This window comes from Streptopelia decaocto (genome assembly GCF_964273445.1).
Source record: "Streptopelia decaocto genome assembly, chromosome: 3".
NCBI lineage: Eukaryota > Metazoa > Chordata > Aves > Columbiformes > Columbidae > Streptopelia > Streptopelia decaocto.
Window position 1 is genome coordinate 42,806,628 of NC_138656.1, and position 17,090 is coordinate 42,823,717.

General features: G+C 34.7%; 1 protein-coding gene across 1 annotated transcript in view; it reads left to right on the forward strand.

Annotated features, from left to right (window-relative positions):
- Window positions 1-17,090, forward strand: part of TARBP1 (tRNA guanosine 2 -O-methyltransferase TARBP1) — a gene marked incomplete at its 5' end in the record, with an annotated part of 42,675 nt that overhangs the window by 11,459 nt on the left and 14,126 nt on the right. Inside the window, 12 exons of the mRNA XM_082047765.1 lie at window positions 1,409-1,505; window positions 1,784-1,959; window positions 5,080-5,177; window positions 5,990-6,151; window positions 7,682-7,875; window positions 8,586-8,841; window positions 8,936-9,124; window positions 12,381-12,580; window positions 12,720-12,791; window positions 13,863-13,983; window positions 15,376-15,486; window positions 15,988-16,137. Coding sequence (XP_081903891.1) covers window positions 1,409-1,505; window positions 1,784-1,959; window positions 5,080-5,177; window positions 5,990-6,151; window positions 7,682-7,875; window positions 8,586-8,841; window positions 8,936-9,124; window positions 12,381-12,580; window positions 12,720-12,791; window positions 13,863-13,983; window positions 15,376-15,486; window positions 15,988-16,137 — 1,826 coding nt within the window. The remainder of the gene's footprint in view (window positions 1-1,408; window positions 1,506-1,783; window positions 1,960-5,079; window positions 5,178-5,989; window positions 6,152-7,681; window positions 7,876-8,585; window positions 8,842-8,935; window positions 9,125-12,380; window positions 12,581-12,719; window positions 12,792-13,862; window positions 13,984-15,375; window positions 15,487-15,987; window positions 16,138-17,090) is intronic.

The following is a 17,090-nucleotide window of genomic DNA, read 5'->3' on the forward strand; positions in this document are numbered from 1 at the left end:
AAAATGCTGGAGTATGGGGGAAGAGGAGAGCACAAGGGAATGTGAACAAAGACAGGTTCTGTAGCCTTTCTCAGCAGAGCTTTGCAAAATGATGAAGTGTATTTATGGAGAGAAATGCCTTATAGTTCCGCAGCTTGGTAGCTCATGACGCACCTTCCTGTGTAGTGACGTTCTTGTGATCTTGGAGTGCCTGCAATTAACTGCCACACCAAGGAAGGTTGTTTGTATGCTGTATAAATATGCAGATAAATCCTGAAAGGACTTTTTTCTTCACTGCCACATTTTAAATTATTGTAACTTTAGTTTAGAATTTTCTTTCAGATACGTTGAAAGGAATGGCAAAAAGACTTTTTGAATAGTTGATCTTTTGTGTGGTACTCACTTATTTGCTACTTAAGTACTGCAGTTGTATCAAATTTCATATAGTTTTATAATATCAGAAGTCAGCACTTCTTTTATTTATACCTATAGGAGATATAGCAGCTAGGCCATAATTTGCTAGTGATAAATAGCTTCAGAAGCTTCCTGCAGCCTGGGAAACTTCACTTGGTTTTCTTATGGTTAGAAAAGTTGCAAGCAAATTTTGTCTATTGATATTCCAATGTAAATGCTTTGCTAAAAATTTTGGCAGATCGTCTCTCCTTCCTGAAATGTTTGTTTAGTCCTTGGTCTATATTATTTGTAGTTCCATGGCAAACATCTATGTTTTGCTTCCGAAAAGTGATGTTAGCAATTTCCTGGTTGGATATGATTCTTAGCTTACAAAAAGCTCTGTGGAGGAAAAAAAAATAAAATTCAACCATGTCCAGCCCCTTAAACTGGACCTCCAAAATGTGTTTTGCTTTCTAAATTCCCAAAGCCAAAAACATACCAGTCAAAAACTCCTAAAAATAACTTATGTACTACTATTTAAGAAACAGTTTTATGAGTATGGTGATGTAGTCCTGTATAAAAGAGAAGCTTTGGTCAGATTTTTTTGTATTTCCTTTTGACAGAGTAGTTTTCATTCTTCAGATAACTTAGCTGGTCAGAATCACAGATGATGTTTCTGATGAAGCCTAGTGGAATTATGTTCTTGGCAAACTTCATTTGAATATACTAATGCATTTTTAAAAGCAATAGAAAAGTCTGTTGGGAGCTACTACATAATATAGCACATTGCCTAAAACTGATTTCAGCGTAGAGGCCAATGAGATCAGCCTCTTTGAGGTTTAAAGGAAAAACAGTTGTGTTTGGGTTTAGTTTATGTTGAGGTAAAGAATGCAAAAAAATTGTAGTAATATTCTTGTTAGCATTGATTGTTGTTATACAACTAATTTATTTTAATAAGTTGTAAACCCAAAAGTTTTAAAAGCAATGTGAAAGTATTTTTTAAATACTGCGAAAACCTTACAATATCTTTAATCAGGAGAAAATTGCTCTATGCCTGACTGGTTTGAAGCTAAGCTTGTCGCAACAATGATTCTGTTGGCAGGAGATGTGGAGCAGATGAGGAATAAATGCAGGTAAGTATGAAATATTTTACATTTCTCTCTTTTTCAAACTCTTCACTCCTGAAGGATCCGGTGGAAGCCTGATCAAGTCAGGAATTCATATAGACTTTCAGTCAGTCTGATAATTCATTAGACCTTGTCCAACTGTTGCTGCAAACATACTGGGTAACATTTCTAAAGATACTTAAGTGACTTGGAAACGTGTGTCCTAGTAATTTCCATAAGTGACCTCAGCGCTTAAGGCAGATACTCAGAAGAAGACTTTATTTTTGATTTTTGTTTTTATGTAGTGGAAAAAGCAACATAGAATGGATTGAACTAGAGGCTTTCTTGAACCCTCTTCTGGATGTCTTGATGAAACTTGGCAGTAATGCTTACATACCAACACTGAAAACAGATAAAAGCCTACAGCTTCTCTTGAAGTTATTGCAGACCCGTTCGTTAAAATGTTCCAATACACAAGATGGTTAGTGATATCTTCAGTATACTGTGTCTTTTTTAATTATAGTGTAACTAAAACTAAGGTACTTAATGTTCTAAGGCTATATTGTTGACAATCTGGCATATCTGTAACAAAATGGAGCTGTGAGTCCAATCCTACAGGGGCTCTTCTGAAGGTGTCCCAAGGTCTAGGAACTGAGAATATGGAAGCCCTCTGAGAAAGCAATTGTTACCCATTAGCATTAGCTTAGCAGTTAAAATTTGGAGAGTATGACCATATTACAAATATTTATAGGCCTGTTCTTTGCCAATGTGTGGATTCCATAAATCATTTAGACAATTAAAAAATAAGTTAGTGCAGAAACCCAGCCTAACCTGCTTAGTTGCGCCAGGTTCAGCCAGGGCCTTCCCTGGGATCCTGCTAGCTGTACTGTTTTCTGAGTTGACTGGTAGATGCGTTTGTCTCAACTAACACTGTTTAAACTGCAAAAGACGGGATGCCTCTGACTTGCTTCAGTTTGGCCTTAGTTAAGAAGCAAAGCAGTTAAGAGATGCCCACTGAAGCACGAGCCGGATGATCTGACTGGGAATTTGGGCGGGTTCAGCATTTCAACTCCTAGACCTTTCAGGAGACTGAAAAAAACTATGGAGTCCTTGCTACTTTTGTTAGAACTTGGTCAATTTGTAACCAGAATAGATCTTTTTTTTTTGGTGAGAGCAAGTGAAAAATTGCATTTTTTTAAATGAATTAAGATGCTGAACTAGAAGAAGAAGGGTCTTGGAATTTGGGTTCTCTTTACCCACATTATTGTGGGATTCTTTTTTTCAGTATTTTTAAAACATGAAATGCAAAAGTGCTTTTGGAGCAGAAGCCACAGATCTAGGCTTTTGCATGAAATAAAAAGTTCAGGTTCTTCATCCAGGTTTCATAAAGATGTCTAAATGCAACCCAGAAGCAAATGCTTAACCTAATTTTTTTAAAAAGTGCTTTATACAGTCACCACTCTCTTGTATTTTAGCTATTTGACTGAAATAGCTGAGCACTAATTATGCAGACTGCTAAAATTCCCCTTGAGGGGTGGTCTCTGACTGCTGGAGTGGATTCCTTCAGGTGAAACTCCAGTGGAAGATGTGCTCCAGCTGCCTGTGTGCATTCAGTCCACAGCACAAGGCCAGAGAAAGCCTGAAGCAGAACCCTCCAAAACACATGAGAGCGTGTGTTTTTAGTATCGAGTATTTAACTCTGTAAATCAATTCCTTATGTGCCACTCTGCTTGCTAATATATATAATCAGTAGCTCCTGCCTTGAAAAGTTTGGCTTACTTCACATGTGAAGTTCTGCTCACAGAGCTCTTGAGGCACAGCAGGGCTGAGCATCACGGTGTCTCTGTCCTTCTGAACAGCCCCATAGGTGCTCCAGTCCAGGTCATCACCTGTAGAGTTTCAAGAGGCTTTTGGAATTGGACTTGTAATATTATGTCTTTTTGTGTTTGGTAAGACAAGGATTATTTTCCTTATATTATTTCCTTCAATATTTTTGTGCTGCTTCCTCCTGCTCAGGAGACCCACGTAATAAATCTTGTTTCTGCAGCTGTGAATTGGCAGTTTTGAGGGGCAGGGAGAGTAATGCTGTGAAATGCAGAGGTTTTGTTTCCATGTTGAGTAAACAGGAGGAAAAAAAGTCCAGTCTATAAAATGGGAGGGAAGAAGAAAGGAATTTAAGCTTGTAAAACAAAAGTAATAACAATTGGGAAGTGTTTTATTTAAGAATACTTTAATGGGGATAGACATGTCTGCAACATATGCTGAAAGCAGCAGTGTTTTCCTGCAGGTCATGCTGTCTTTACTGTTCTTAAACTTCACTATTTCAAATAGTAAGTTTTTGCTAATTAGTTTTTGATGGTGTTACAGAGCCACTGGTAGTGAATTGGATCTTACTGTCATATGTATTTATCTGAAAAATTTCTGAATTTTAGTTGCAGAAGATGTTTTAGTGATTTGAGACTTGGGGTGAAATGTGGTAATAACTTGTTTAGAACAGTTTTACTATGCCGAGTTAAGCGTTAGAAATGCACTCCAGTGAGCCATTTTAATAGAGAATACTGAAAGTAAGTGCAGTATAGATTTAGAACTTGTGGAAACATATCCCTTTATATTTCTACCTTTTGAAGGCTTCCATTTCATAATAATTTTGCTACATGAAGTGTGACTCAGGGTTAACTCCACAAAACAAACAACAACAGAAAACAAAACCAAACAAAAAACAACCAACCAAAAAATCCATCAGACAAAACCGCTGGGTAACTCTCCTAAATACTGAAACTGATGACCGATAGTTTTAGAACAAAATTGTCATGCAGAGCATTTTAACTCCATTTTCGTATTGATATATTAGTTCTTTGGCTTGCAGCTAGCCCTTACCCTTGAAGCACAGTTTGAAATGTGTTTGTGGTTAAATATGTTTTAGCAGAGTGAGCTACTTCCCTTGTGTAATAAACTTGTCTTTTTGTTTGTAGTGTACTTTGCAGTCTAGCCTTTTCTGAGAGAAAGTATCACATTTCATGTTATAACCTTGCATTTTTGTTTACGATGTTAAGCCAGGAAGCTACGTGACTGGAATCTTGTAAGATTACATCCAAAGCTGAATTATTTCTAAACAGGAAAAAAACAAACCAAAACCAAACCAACCACAACAACAAACAAAAACCCCAACCAGTTTTCACTTCTGTGTATATAAGAAACGGCTAACTGCATTTTTCTCAGATACAATTAATTGCTGGATATGGAAACCTTTGTTTTTTATTGAAGAGTAAGTTTATTATAAGCTGTTTGTGCTGAGGGTTGTGAATAGCACGAAAGTGTGCAAAGAAAGTTGGAAAAATATGGTTTGGTCTTCTGATTTTGTATAGATTTTGGTCACTAACTCATGATAAATATAAGGAAAGAATGCTGTCTGGTTTGACAAGTCCTATGACTTACACTGCTAAAGAGTACTGAGCTGTTTAAAGGTATTCTTAGGTATTTGAATACTTATTATAGTATAATTTTGTAACTGTATCTGCATGATATAATACATTTCTTAAGGTAAGTGTATTTCTGTATGTTAATACTGTTGTGTGGGGTTTGTTTTGTTTTCTTCATGCAGATGGGGTATTGTTTTTTATTTGGAAATCTCTAATGACACCTGTAGAGAGTATTCTCGAGTTTATTCTCCGACAGCTTACTACAAACGAGTTAAGCACTGTAAGTAATTATTATGAGACAACTTTGGTGTGGTTTTGCTTGTTGATTTGATTTACCAGTGTTCCTAGTTTTCATATCAATCTTTGAACAGTCAATTTGCATAGAAATATTTCTGTTAACTTTTTTTGAATGGGCACAGTAAGAATACAGAGAAAAAAAAGGTGTCTTGACAAGTAGTGTTTAGTGTCTGTAGTTATATTCTTTGTTTCTTCTCAAATCTAAAGAAATCATATAGTAAGAATTCTTAAGTATCATATTGTACTGTATCGTATCTACTAGTACACTTACGGATATAAGATGTTTGGAGCTTGGAGACTTTTAGTGCTCAGCCTGGTTAACATCTTTGCTGATTATCTTCTACTTTGCTCTTTGCTGTAGTCAGTGTTTAAGTTTATACCCCAAAGAAACCTGTGACTTTTGAAGCAAAATGACTTGATAGTAGTGGACTCTGACTTCTCTAAAAACACCCTGTTGAATGTATTGAACAACTGCACTGCTTTTTAGAGAGAGAGGCACGGTACACGTTTCCTTCTTTAACGAGCATTCAAGTCATATGTAAATAAAAAGACAAAAGACAAAAAGATCAAGCCCCCTCCCCCAAAACCAAACCAAACAAACGAAAACCAAACAAAAAACCAAAAAAACCCACCAACCAAAACCAAATAAAACAAACCCCTGCAAAATTAAAGAAGTTGTTATAAAACTTCAGTGACTGTTGTTGTCATTCTGCTGTCATTCGTTACTATTAGTTTTCTTTCTTCTAAGTTTCCTCCTCTTAATACTTCAGTTTACCTTTGTTTCCTCATTTTTAGGTTGGCGACCTGGATCGTTGTGATCTATACTTAGCTTTAATTCCAGAGATAGTGAATTTGTGCTTGCAAGTCAGCTGGAAAAAAGTACCATCTATCAAGAATTTCATTTTGTCCCTGACAAATGCATCTATTTGTAATCTTCAGGACATAAATTATGAACAGGTAATTTAACATTATTTACAACAATAAAATATTAATATAAAATAGACCAGTAAATTTTAATTAAAATATTTTATTTGTAATGCTTATATATTTATTAGAGTATATGTAAATCATTCTATAGACATGCTATGAATACAACTTAATGTTTAAATATTTATATTTTATGATACATATTAATGTAAATATATATAATAAAATAATTAAAAGTTTGTGTATATATATTCCCTAAAATATTTGTGTGTTTAGTTGGCAGTATAATGTTAACTTAAAGTACTTGTAGCTAAGATTTTCAGTACTTCGGTTTTCTTACACTTAATTTCTTAGAAGTCTATATAGCTAAAGTAAAACTTTAGTTGTAATAATGGACTATGTATACTCAAAAGTTTTTCCTCAAATATGAACCAGTCTTACTGAGGAAGTTACTGCTAAATGAAAATGCCTTTTGTATTAATGATCTATTAAATTTCCAAGCTGGAACATAGAAAAATAAATTCCAGAACCCAGCATGGCTTTGGCTTTTTTGTATAGTTATGCTGGTTGTCCCATAGTTGTATGTATTAGGTTAGTATATCTGAGGTAGATACATTTTCAAAAGGTAAAGAAACATTAATAACTTCTATAAAAGTAGGAGATTTAAATTCAACTTTGTTGGGTGGTATAATCTTCAGTATTTTATCGGTTTAATTATTGATCAAGAACAGTTAATAATACATGATAAAGATTGTAAGTATTTGATTTGCTAGGTTTACTTTTCTGAGGAAACAAAGAGCAAGACTTTTTTTCTTTCCTTTGGTTATGTGAATTACATATTTGTTCCAGTAGTTTCAAAGTAAACTTTTTATGGTTCAAGCGTTGTGTTCACTGGGGACCTCTGCCAAATTATTTTGAATTCAGTGGTATTAGACTGTCACGATGATTTCAGTTGCATGTGTAGTACATGTTCAGTTTAAGAAGAAAAAAAAAAGCCAAGTAATTACAAATGAGAAAAATCTTTTCTGTGCTTTAGACAGCTGAAAGTAACTTGAAGTTATTTAAATAACATTGAGCCTTTCTTAGGTAACTATATGCCTATGGACTTTTTTTTACTGAGTTGTTTTATTTTGTGCCTCTTGCAATATATGTGTTTCTCACACAATCAGAGTGGACGTTGTGACCTTTTAGCCTCTTGGAGCATTTAGCATGTGGTATTCTGAATTTTAGCTGTCTTCTTGCACTGAGTTTCTCACTACATGGACCAGCATATTTTCTCTAATTGCCATCCAGCAATATGTATAAACTGCTACCTGGCAACACATAAGTGTTCCACTATAGTTGAGCTACGCACCTGCACTTAATGAATAAGTGACTGTAATTTGCAGTGCTTGCAACTTGCGATTGATTGCACTGACCCAACCAAGCAACTCTGTGTTATGCATAGGGTAAGAAAATAAGGAAGGAGGATGATGCTGAGTTGGTATCATATGGTGTCTGACGTTTCACATTAGAAGAAATCGGTGTAAGTTTGTTTATGTATGATTTGGTTTTAATTAGGAGCCAAAGCTTAAGGAACAAATTAAAAAAGTAGCTAGCATGGCATCGCTTACAGCAGTTTGTGAGATACTGGATCAGAAACCTGACACACACCTTGAATCTCTGCCTTCTGTGGATGCTCTGAGGAGATTTATTTCCTTTTCTCGGTTCAATGAAATATTGAAGAAGCCGTCTTATATTGAAGAAAAAAGTAGGTATGTGTGTGCTATAGCTTTGATAATTCTCCAGAATAAATTTGAATAGCGTGGAGCGTTGATTAAGATGCTGGGTTTTCCTGTTCTTTTCTTTGATAACTTTTTCCCAAGATAAAAATGAGGAATTCTAGACACAAACTGTTTACTCAGTTGCTATTTTGTTTTTACATTCAGGTTTTAGAACAGTAAAGCAGCCATAATTGATTAGACCAAAGGTTCTTTTGCTCAGTCCTCTAGACTTATGAAGCCACAGCTAGCTTTGAACATTGCTTATCCTTATGCCAGCTTAAATATTGTAGACAAATTAAATAAACATTGCACAAAACCACAGCATGTATACAAGCAAATTTAAATGGAAATTATTTATTGTTGGGGAAGGGAAGCCCAAAGCATGCCTGGGGGTGAAAAAACAAATATTTAGTTAACAAAAAAAAGACGGACAGCATATAGTGATGTTTCCATTTAATATTCTTCCAGATTTTTATGACTGAGGAAACTGCCTGGGCCCAGAACTGATTTTTCTGTGTTTAAAAAACTTTATTGGTAAATTTCTCTTCCGTGAACTTGTCTTGTCTTCCCTTGACCCTGTGTAAATTTTAACATTTTGACGAAGTATAGTGAGTTTGTACAATTAAGCTGTTCCTGATGCAGTAGAAAAGCACGGGACAAATTAATACAATATATATTTCAGAATAATACTCTCATTACAGCTTATGTGAAGAAACAACATCCCAAGGATGGGGGAAAATTGTTGCACGCTATGTTCATGACCAGTGGATTTGCCTTCGTTTTGTTTTAAATTTATTTCCAACACTGGCTCAAGAGCATGAAGAAACTTCAGAAATGTCATTATTTACAGTTGAAAGGTCAAGAAAAATTCTAGAGTCTGCATTAGAAGCCCTAACTATTCTTCCTTCAGACCAAGTTCTACCTGTATTTGACTGCATGAAAATCCTTGTTCCCAAGGTAAAAGATAGAACAATTGCACAGTATTAGTAGCTTTGGGGTGGTTTTTTTTTTTTTTGGTCAAATGTTAACACTTCATTCTCTTTGTTTTCAGCTTCTGGACTCAGCGGAGTCTCTCTGCATAGAAGCATTTGATTTGGCTTGGAAAATTATATCCTCTTTGAGCAACACACAGCTAATATTTTGGTCCAATCTAAAAGCTTTTGTTCAGTTCATCTTTGATACTGAGGTTCTAGCTGTGGCTGCAAGTGCAAAGCAGCAAGCATATGGCAAAATAAAAGAGGTCAGTTTATGCTCATTTCCCAAGCAAGAATTCTTAAATTTTATCTGGATCTAAAAATGTATTTTACTGTTTATTTCTCTTTCAGCTATTGATGTTTTTCATTTCCAAAAAGGTACTAGTTTGAGAGTCTTAAGACAAAAGATGAGAAATAGATTAAGGATAAATATATTAGTTATTCTTGTAACACAGAAAATTAGAAGTACTATTTGTTTGATTTTTTTTTTCCTAATTTTTTTTTTTTCAGACTGTTGAGCATCTTCTACATTCAGCAAAACAAGTTTTTATTTTTACTTTATATACTTTCTCTTGAATATTTTGTTCAGGATTAGGCCCCCAAACTGTCACAAACTATTCTGAAAAAATTGTGCCTTTTTCTAATAGTTCAGTCTTCATGAAAATATTTTCTTAAATGAAAAGTCAGAACGATTCAAAACTTTAGTAGATACTGTTGAATAAGCCCACTTTAACTGCTGCTTTAACAGCTTTTTTTTTTTCTCTACGAGTCCACGTATAGAAAACATAAAATCATAGTCACCATAGAGTGAGTTTGTTTTGGTTTTTTGTATAAAGTATGCAGCTATCTGTACTCCAAAAGTTCTTGCATATGTCATGGTGTTCTTTTTTTGAGTCACTAAAACTGTATTCAGTACTGGGATGTTGATTCATCTTGGCTCTAAACACTGTGAAGTTGTTTACTCTTTTCTGCATAATCTTTCTTGGGTTTTTTGCTTTTTTCTCCCTCTGAGCATGAATTAAATGCTTGTGCAGAACAGTCAACAGCAAGACTTTCACCAGAGCAGTAATACATTATATATTAGTTACCAGTATATATGTGTTCTTGCCTTAGTATGCCATGTGCTGCTTTGGCCCTAGGGCAGAAATGACAGTAGGAGGGGTTGCAGTTTTGCTTTGAAGTCACCATAAATAGCTCTGTCCTGGTGTCAAACTCATAACTGTAAATAATAGCAAATTTCTCAGCTTTATTTTCAACCCAGACACTCCAAAATGGTATTTAATATAGAAAAATGGACACTTCCTAGCTATTTAAAATTGCTAGGATATCTCAGTATTATCCTTAAGTATCTTAAAATATAGTCCCATTTATTTTATCTTTGTTCTTCTTGAAATTGTGTTTCAAATGAATGTTACTGTCATCTATTTTAAACAGTAGATAACACTTCATATTTATAGTCTTCATGTGGACCGAAGCCAAAATCAGATACTTATGCAAAGATAGTAAAATCTCTCTTCAGTTTTAGGAATCTGTTAGCTTTTTCTTTTAATGAATATCTGTAATGGATAATTGTATGGTTGGTGTTGTAGTAACTGATGAGCTGTAGTTATTTTTTTGTTTTTCTTTGGTCTTAAAGTTGGTTTAAAGCCTCAGAATTACTGTCGTAACTTCAGTGTTAGTATGTCAAGCATTATGTAAGGTGTATTTTGCCGAGTCTTGAGTCTGTGTGACAGCTATCCCGTTGTCTGCAGTGGGACATACCATGGCAGCAGGCACCAAGGAGGTAATGAAGGTCTCCTATACTCAACAAAGGGCATCTGGTCGAGCCACCTTCTGCCCCTTCCTAAGAAAATGAAGACAAAAGTTCCCAAGCAAGTGTCTACTTACGTATATTCTTATCCCACTCTTGGCAGTCCCGGTTGCCATTGACCCCTTGTGCAATGGCTGTGTAGTTGTAGCTAAAGAGAAAGGAAAAATGGAACTGCCTGATACTGGTTTGTCAGGGAAGCATAGTTTTAATTTTGTCTACCGCAGTGCACTCCGTCTTTTTAATAGCAGAAGGGGTGGAACAAAGGGGGTTTGAGCCAAAAAAGGGGAATATTGCTGTAGTAAAATCCAGAAGAGCTTCTGCAGTGGTGCCCAGAGCACTGTGTTCTTAGGCTTCACTTCTTCTGCTGCTTTTTTCTTTTTTTTCTTTGACTTTTTCAAGTATTAATTGTGCTAGAACTTAAGTTTTTATATGTGTGCTGCACTTTTACTATGTTAATGAAACAGTTGAAAAACATTCCAGGATTTTTAGAAATTAGTAGTAAATGTCATGCTGCTTCTCAGGTGAACCACAATAGTTTGATTTTGGAATTATTAGGAAAGCTACAATGACTTTGCACTGAAAGAAAACTTTATATAAAAAGATGCAGTGTTTTGGGCTGGGGGGGCGGGGAGGGGGGTGTTGTTTAGTGTGGGGGCTTTTTTGTTTGTTATTTGTTTGTTTTGTTTTTCCCCAAAAGGTGTTTCTTCAGAGTGCATTTCAGTATTTCAATTTAGGCTCCTCATGAGCTTCTTGGTGCTTTATTCCTTAGCAATTCAGAACAACTTTCTCTAATACAAATAGAGTCATTGTCAGAGAACTGTCACATTATGAAAAGTATTGTTTCGGAGCAGGGAAGAGAAGAAGCTTTGTCTTCTAAGAGCTGTCACATCTTCTGGAAAACCATTCTCATGAACATCTCTAATTGATGTTGTCTGAAAAGGAATTTATAAAAAAAAAAATACCTGTTAATTCTCGTTCTCCCTGTCCTTTCCCAAATGCTTGCCATTTCATAAAAAAAACTACTTTGTAGCTGAAGTTTACTTTTGCACTTAGCTTAATGAAGAGAGTAAGGAAGGAAAATTTTGGGACTGTTTTTCTTGTTTTGTTTTTCTCCTTTTTGGAGAATTTCTAGATAGCGGTTTCATATTTCTTCAATATGCTCCGCTCAAAACAAAAAAAGCCCACAAAAAAGCCCAACCAAACAAAAACCAAAAAAAAACCAAAACCAAAAGTAAATGGTACGAAGATGTTTTTCCACATTAACTACAAACTTGAACTTCAACGTGAGTGTAGTCCTTATTAAAGAAGAGAATTCGTGATACAGCTACCTATGGAAGAAATTTTGTTGATTTTTTTTTTTTTTTCCTAAATTGATAAGGATTGATTAGAAACACCACATTTGTAATCACTGAAGTAAGCTCAGGTGCATTTCTTCTATTTATCAGGAGCAAAGCATCTGGTGTTATAGAAGTGAGCCTTGCTTAAACAGGTATCTTTTGCTAACATAAATGTGTACTGGGCCAATTGTTGCCCATTTACGTGCCCTTAGAATGGGGAATAGTAAATAGATTGAAGAAAGAATTAACCCGAGCAGATCTAGGATGCAGAAAGAAATCAGACCTGCTAAAATAGATATCACTGCAATATTATTCTAATAATTCTAGCACTTCTCAAAACTAAGTTTTGAATCTTTTATTTCTTCTTATTTTCAGATAATTTTCAAGCTCATAGATATGTCCACTACAAAGACTGGAGTCTTCAATGTAGTCCTTAGTCATTGTTGTCAATCTTGGATATTTCCCGCTGTTGATGAGGGAAGTGCCTTGACAAACGCTTTCTTAAATGCTGGAAATTATTGTGAACTTATCACTGAGGCTTGTGTCTTTGGAACTGTATTTAGGAGGGATCAAAGGTATAAAAAATATCTTTATTATTATATTTGCTATTATTCCATGCGCTTTGTTTTCTTTTAAAATTTGAGATAATTATTGAAATATTTTTTGTATGCTATTCTACTAATTTTGTAACTTTGTCGTCTTTCCTATGTGAAGACTTATTCAGGATGTGCATGCCTTCATAGAAAATCTTGGAGAAAAATGTGCAGCAAATGTTGTTACAGAAAGGTAATGATTTTTAGGATACATCTTAGAATCTTTAGTCTGAATTGTGTCTTTGGTACAATTGATGGTACAATAGGAAAGATGCTCTTTTTGAAGTCAGTTTCTTGTATTCTTAACCTTTAATATCAGTCCAAGGGATATACGCCACATTACATTCGTATTTCAAATACAAAACGTAAAAAGATATTAAGTATTTTCAGGAAAATACATCCCATTTGTTAACCTGAATGGAACTTGAAATAACTACTTCCTCGTTGTTTCACCTCATAAAAGTAATACTTCTTAGGATGCAGATATTTTACTGACAGTTAAGAGACTCAGGATTTAATGCAGCCAGATTTGGAGCTTGACTTTTTAACATTGGTTGTTGGCCTTTTTAGCTCGCATACTGGCCATAGGTTCTGTCTCTCTCTTTTTTGAAAGAGGGACATTGGCTGCTGGATTATTTGAACTTCGTTTGTACCTTCACTCCCACCTTTACTCAGTGGAAGAAAATCAGAGAAACAGTGTTAACACAGTGCTTTGCTAGTTGCCAAGACCTGAGTTTCTAAAAATCTTTTACCACTTCTAGTTCAGTACTCTTTCTCCCAAGAGTTTTTTAGTTTCCAAAACATCTGGTTGTGACAGTCTGCAGGTGTGTGATGCTTTGTTACCTATAATGCCATTAATTCTCCTCTTGGCATTCATTATTCCAGATGTCCCTGAGTAACTAATATCAACTAGTATTGTTTTGGACTAGAATAAATATTTGACCAAAACTGTAAGCATGAATTAGTTGTTTAAAGATTACAGTTTAGAAAAACTTCTTTATATGACAGCTATTTCTGTAGAAGATTATCTTAAACACTTAGATGGTATTGATGGTAGATAGAAACAGGGGCAGGTTATCTGGAGCTCACTACTTTTGTTCATCAGCAACTATGGACAGAGCTTAAAATTCTGGTTCTGGATATTTGCATACTGTCTCAATACAGACAACTTGTTCAAGATGATGTTTGGTGCTTTTTTATAATTTAGGAATTATCTTGGTGTGAACAAGTAGAGTTTTATTTTATTTTTATTAATATTTTACAGTACAAATCGAGATGATCACTACGTTCGGGTTTGTGCTATTAAATTTCTGTGCTTGTTGGATGGATCAAATATCTTGCATAAGACGTTCATGGAAGACATTTTCATCAAACTGCTTGATAAAGTAAACTTCATCTCTCTTGGTATATAAATGTAATGTTAGTACAATTATTAAAACACAGAGTACTTACAGTTGACAGGATGTATTCACATTTTTTTGTATAGCCTGTCTAGATTTGCCCAGTAATATTCCTTCTCTGTTTTTTTGTTATGAGATAGGAGTTAATTCGGCCAACCCAAAATAGTAAAAAATGTCTTTCATGTTTATTTTTCTTTTTAATGGATTTTCTAACTTCACAAAACATTATCCAGATTGTAAGCATTGTTCCATTAAGAATGTTATTTTAGGCTGCATTTTGAAGCGTCACGTTTCACTTTAACAATTGCAGACTACTTTTTGAGTTGAACTGTTGTCTCCTTAGAAGACCTTTATAAATAGGATTAATGGAGAAGGTTGCGGTCTGATTTTCATTTATATCACAGCTGCTTGTGCATTGGCATGAGTGTAAAATCAATGGTAAATTACTACAGCTGCTATTACAGCATCACCCATGCGTTCTAGCACTATAGAATTCTGCTGTTCTTGTCTGAAGAAGTGGGTGGTTCTTCATTCCTGTAAATTAAGTATTGGAGAAAAATGGCTAATATTTGTGTTGTAAGATTGATCAAGTGGCAAAAGTGATCTTCAAAAGTTACTTCCTTACTTGCTTAAACATGTAAAAATAAAGTGTATTTGCATTTTAATATGAATATAGGACCTGGATGACCAAATAATTTTCTTCTGGAAAAGTTAAGGAAATTGTTTTGACTTTCATGCATTTTGAAGGCCAAAACAGTATGTAGAGAAAGGATCTGAGCTATATGTGAACATGAATGGCAAATCTTTTTAAAGCTCTGTTTATCTCATCTATTGTCTTTCACATAAAACATCTTATTGCAGAATATCAATTCTGTCTTAAAACTAGGGCTGTAGTTACAAGCTGATCTAATTGATAGCATGACTAAACCCATTTTGAAAATGTAGACTGAAGGATAAATGTTTCCATTTACACAGTCATTTCTTCTCCTAGGGCTTTTAGTTTTTATATACCTAAATGACAGCTTGAGTCTTCATGCTCCATTTAAATAGTACTATTTTAATTATTCATATACAGTAGGTGCCGTAAATTCGTCAAGTTTCTGCTGTTTGAAGAGTCTTAATACCTAACATTTTTCTGCTCTTAAGTATAAATACTAAGTGGAATAGTATTTTTTTTTTTTCAAATTTCCAATCTTCTCATGGACCAGCTTCAAAATTTTATTCTAAATGAATCAAATTAGTGTATTTTTCCTACCTTTATATTTAAAGTTGATACTAGCTGTGCACTAGATGTTGCTTCCTCAGTACAATAAAGTATATTTACATATATTCAATTTTAAATGAAGAATGGGTTATACACCTCTTATTTGCTTTTAGGATGAACTGGTATCCAGATCTAGAACGCGCTATTATGCAAACTCTTTACAGCATAGGATTAAAAACCGGGTATGGCAGACACTCCTTGTTCTTCTTCCGAAGCTTGACCAGGTATTGCTCTTCACTGTGAATTCTTAAACAGATAAATAAATATCTACTTTCAAGAATAATTTTGTTTTCAAGCAGACTGCACATGTTAAATTACAGCAGGGTATGAAAGGTATGTAATCTCTGTTCTTGATGCAGAAGCTTTGTGTGGTTTCATTCTTTCAGTCTGAAGTTGTGGATTTATGACTTGTTTCTAGAGGTCACTGAAAACTGGTTCTTGGATTTGTGAATTATAGCAAACTAGATTGTTTCTGTTTAAAACTCTGTGCTCTCTGATTTAAAGCTTTTCATTCAGAAGAAACGTTGCTACTTTATGAACACTCAGAAAAATGAGAAATTTTAGTTTCACCTAATGCGTTTTCACAGTAAAATTACATGGTTCTAAAATGTTTTCATTTGTTATATTATGATAAAGCTAAGAATGTTCTTTTATTTAGAATGTTTATCTTCATGGAAATAACTCTTAACAATATACTAAATGATTATCTGATTTTGTTTTCTCAGAATTTTTTGTGTGGAATCCTTGACAAAGTTTTCCAGGCTGGATTTGAGAACAATCAGGCATCTGTGAAATACTTCATAGAATGGATTGTTATCTTGAGTCTACATAAATACCCCCAATTCCTTAATAAATTCTGGGATTGCTTTTGCTACGTAAGTAAGAAATTTTGCATTCACTTGAAGAGTAATCTGAAAAAAAGAGGGTACCGTTTGTCTTCCCATTTTTTTTTTTTTTCTATATATTCGAATTTTCTATTACCTTCTATAATGTACTCAGGGCAGAGGGAAGCTGGTGTAGTGAGTCAGAGCGCTCTTTGCAGTCCCCAATAAAAGAGCCACCAGGAACACATTCCAAGTTTGGGAAGATGACGCAAGTCACTTGTGGCTTCCACACACGGGTTTTGTCTTCTGTATAATGATGTTTGTCAGTAGGAGCGTGACTTGCACGACATGTATTCAATTTGCAGCTTTTAATGTGGACTTCTCTCACAGCAGAGTTCTGCAGTGTCGTTCCAAAACTGGAGGCAGGCATTGAATTATGGTACCCAAAAGTCGTGAAACAGTTGACTGAGGAGAACTGACTTCCTAGCGTTACATTTGTATGTCTTTGGTTCTTTTTAAAGTAATTACCTGTAAGAGTTGACCTGCACCAGTTCTCTGCATTGATACCCTTGAATTTGTTAGCATTATGCATTTAGGCTGAGTAAAAAATGTGTGTGCTTGCATCTCCTCCAGTATATAGGAAGATTTGACTTGCAGTGGTGCCTCTGCTGAAGCTCACCAGTAGTTAAATGTAGATGTCGTCTTGTTTACATAGGCTTGTCTACATAGCCTAATAGCTACCATAGTTTTCTTAAAAAGAGAAGGACAAGAACAAAAATTAGATTAAAAAAAATTAGAAAACTGCATATATACTTTTTTTTAACCAAAACCAGGCAGGTGTTTAATACTGGTCTGAGACAACTGTGCTTGCTGGTGATTCTTGCTGTGTTTTGGGGATTTTTTTTGTTTGTTTTCTAGGTAGGGGAAAAAAATCTTTCAGTAAACAATTTGTACTTTAAGTGCATAAAGATAGCTTGTTGTGCTTATTTGAACTGATGAAAAGT